Below are 3,203 nucleotides of genomic sequence, written 5' to 3'. Positions count from 1 at the left end.
TACCACGTCAACAGGGTCTCTCACTACATAGATCAGACCTGACTCATAGTAATCCTCCTGTTTTCAGCCTCCCAAGTGCTGGGATTACAGGTGTGTGCCACCACACCCAGTCTAAACCAACTGTATTTTAATGTTTTCTTACCCACATTATGCCTCATCCATTCCTCACTTCCCAGTGAGGAAACAATCTCAGATGTTAAGCACACATACCCCAAGCATATAAAGTTTATTATGTTGGGTTTGTAGCCAGAATAATTACACTCACAGACACTGACTCTAAAACAACAAAAAACAGCTGGCCAGAGAGCTCATCTGGACTAAAGCGCCTGCTCAGAGAGACACAGGGACCATTCCCTGCATGCTGGGCTAGTGCCTGACCTACCCCCTGCAGGGTGCACTGAGACCCAAATTGAGACTGGGCATGGTGGCCCATTCTGTAATCCCAGCATGTGGGAGGCTGACAACAGGAGAATCACTACGTGTCCTGATCTGTGTAGTGAGACCCTATAGACCCTGTACTAAATACATTTTTAAAATATATAAAATTTAAAAATAAATAAAATTTCGCCAATTTTCAGTGTTCAAGAACCCCTTTTATTTAAATATTACAGCTGCATGGCCAGAAACTACACTAAGCTGCATTTCCCTGTCTAAGCAGGGCAATGGACACAAAAGATATTTAATTCTAAGTTCTAAAGACTATCTCCTGCATTTTAATGTCTGTGTCTCTAAACATCTAGAAATTCGGGGCCAGGGAGATGGCTCAGTAGAATAAGCACTTGCCTGGCAAACGCAAGGGCCTGAGTTCAATGCCCGGTTCCGCAAAAATAAAAAATAAATAAATAAAAATCTAGAAATTCAATTTACTTCTTGCTATAACTACTTTTTTAAAAAGATACTGAACAGGAAATATATATACATACATATCACCTTGATTCCACCACTGCTAGGAGGCTCTGCTTTAAAGCTGAGTACATCCATGAGAGGTAGGTGAGTGGGGAAAAAAAAAAAAAAAAAACTACGCTTACAGTCTCTTTTCTGGAATTGCTTAAGGCAGTCAATGGACAGGGAAATAAAGGGGAGCTTGGCTGTGCAAGTGATGCCAAGAAAAACAAGATTCCACACGTCAGGAGACTAAATGCCCAACACAGAGCAAAGGGCATGTACCCCACTGCTGTTTCGCCCAAAGACAGTTTAGTTATTTCACCTGAAAGGCTTTCAAAAAGAACTCAATGGTCTCCACTCCTTTACCCCGAGTGAACTTAACCACCCCTACTCAGAGAACAGGGGAAGCTCTGCTTATCACAAATGCCCAGCGCCTCTTCCAAAGCCAAGAAACACTTCTTTGCATGTACCAAAGTCTTTGGGTCCAATTCAGTCCTCTATAACCTAACTACAAGCCCAAAATACTTGGTTCTTAGCCTAAATTAAATTCTCCATTTCTCCAAAGGTCTATCAACCTGATTTCTTTCAAATAAGCCCCTCTCAACTTTAGGTAGCCTGGAGCCTCTTCTCTAAGATACGTAGTTGAACTCTCTGCCCAGGGTTCTAGTCCCTTCGGGAAGTTGCCTCTCCTGATCACCACCTTTCCTCCCCTTTAGCCTAAGTGCTTCACCCCAGCCGCACCCCAGATCTAACACGGCCGGTCCACCATCAGTAGATCCCACTCCTCCCTGGCACAACTCTTCCAAAAGTCATCTCTCTCATCCTAATCACTTGCCCTCCTCCAAAATGTTGTATTTTTCGCAGCTCTCTGTGATGGAAACATACACGCACACACACGCGTAATTCCCAAATCTCTCCCGTGCCCCACGTTGGTCCACGACAAAAGCCCTCTGAGTTTCGCCCCAATCTTGTCACTCTCCTAGCCCCAAACACACTTCCCAATTCCGTATTTTCCGTGCTTTTTACCCTCAGGCAACACCATATGCTTCTCCTCCCAGGTCTACGAGCTACGCCTCGACGCCCAGGCCTCCCGCCCTCGCCCCACGTTTCTCGGGCCCGAATTCGCGGAAACCCGCGAACTGGCCCCTCCCGTCCAAGCCTGCGGTACCCACGGCTCCCAACTCTCTCCTCCAGCCCCGCGGAGTCCTTCAATCTCACCGCGGGGCTCTCCCGCTCGCCCGCCTGCCCGCCTGCCCGCCGCCGGCTCCGCGTCCCCTCCCTTCTCTTCCCCGGGGCCCCGAGGCCGCTGCGCGGCGGGGCCGCTCACCAGTTGGTCATGTCCAGGAAGAAGGCGCAGCCGGCCGGGTTGAGCTGGAAACCGAGCAGCCGCTGGAACTCGGAGATGAGCACGTCCTTGTCGGTGGTGCCCAGACAGCTGAACTTTTGCATCAGCTCAGGGTCCAGGTCCACGTCCATGCCCTCCATGGCGGGGCCCGGACACCCGCTTCCCTGCCTCCTCACAACCGAGCCGTCGCCGCCACTCCACCGGGCCCGGGGACCAGAGGGGGCCCGCTGCTAGGCGGCGCCGCGACCCCGCTCCTCGGAGGTAGGCCCCGGGCCTCTCACCGCCTCATAGGGGTAAACTCACTCAGCCACTCACTCACTCTCGCGCTACCCCCCCTCCCACCCCCCCCAGGGCCGCGGCCGCCGCCTCCTCCGCCGCCTCTAGCTCCTCCGCCACCTCCGCCTCCTCCCGCGCCGCGCCCACTGCGCACGCGTAGTCTTGCTAGGCCCCGCCCCTTCCTCTCCCGAAGGCCCGCCTCTTAGTGGCGTCATAACCCCGTGACGTCTCCCGCGTGACCTCACCTCGGTAGAGCGAGGGTGCGGAAAGCGGGAAGGAGGAAAGACCTAGTCTTGGGGCGGAGAGGAAGGCGGCTCTTGGCTGGATCCTCTCTCCGCCTCGGCCCCACCCACAAAGGGAGGAGTAGGAGTCTAGTTGTCCGGGTGTCAACTCGGGAATGTTCGCCTGTGACGCCACCACCATTTTGCAGGTGAGGAACCTAGCGTCCAGGGAAGGGCCGAGACCATGGCAAGGTCAAGTAGCAGAATACGTGCAAGGTCCAGCACTCCTTCTCAGAGGTCTGTCCCTTTCTGGAAGGATTCGTTTGCACTCACTTTCACGGAGGGAAGCTGCCGCAAGTTCCTGACATACTTCGTGAAGATGACTACAGTTTGTCCATGCTCTTTATGTTATGCAACGGCACCAGTAAGTCTTTCAAAAATAAAGGAGGGGGCTGGTGAGATGGCTCAGTGGTCTA

At 52.6% G+C, this 3,203-nt stretch overlaps 1 protein-coding gene across 1 annotated transcript in view; it reads right to left on the bottom strand.

Moving 5' to 3' along the window:
• Window positions 1-2,564, bottom strand: part of CUNH6orf106 (chromosome unknown C6orf106 homolog) — a 95,496-nt gene extending 92,932 nt beyond the window's left edge. Inside the window, exon 1 of the mRNA XM_004624214.2 lies at window positions 2,213-2,564. Coding sequence (XP_004624271.1) covers window positions 2,213-2,370 — 158 coding nt within the window. The 5' untranslated portion in view covers window positions 2,371-2,564. The remainder of the gene's footprint in view (window positions 1-2,212) is intronic.
• Between the last annotated feature and the right edge of the window lie 639 nt (window positions 2,565-3,203).

This window comes from Octodon degus, unplaced genomic scaffold, assembly GCF_000260255.1.
Source record: "Octodon degus isolate 3935 unplaced genomic scaffold, OctDeg1.0 scaffold00005, whole genome shotgun sequence".
Taxonomy (NCBI): domain Eukaryota; kingdom Metazoa; phylum Chordata; class Mammalia; order Rodentia; family Octodontidae; genus Octodon; species Octodon degus.
Note: the sequence above shows the minus strand (reverse complement) of the source record. Positions and strands in the feature narration are given on the sequence as shown.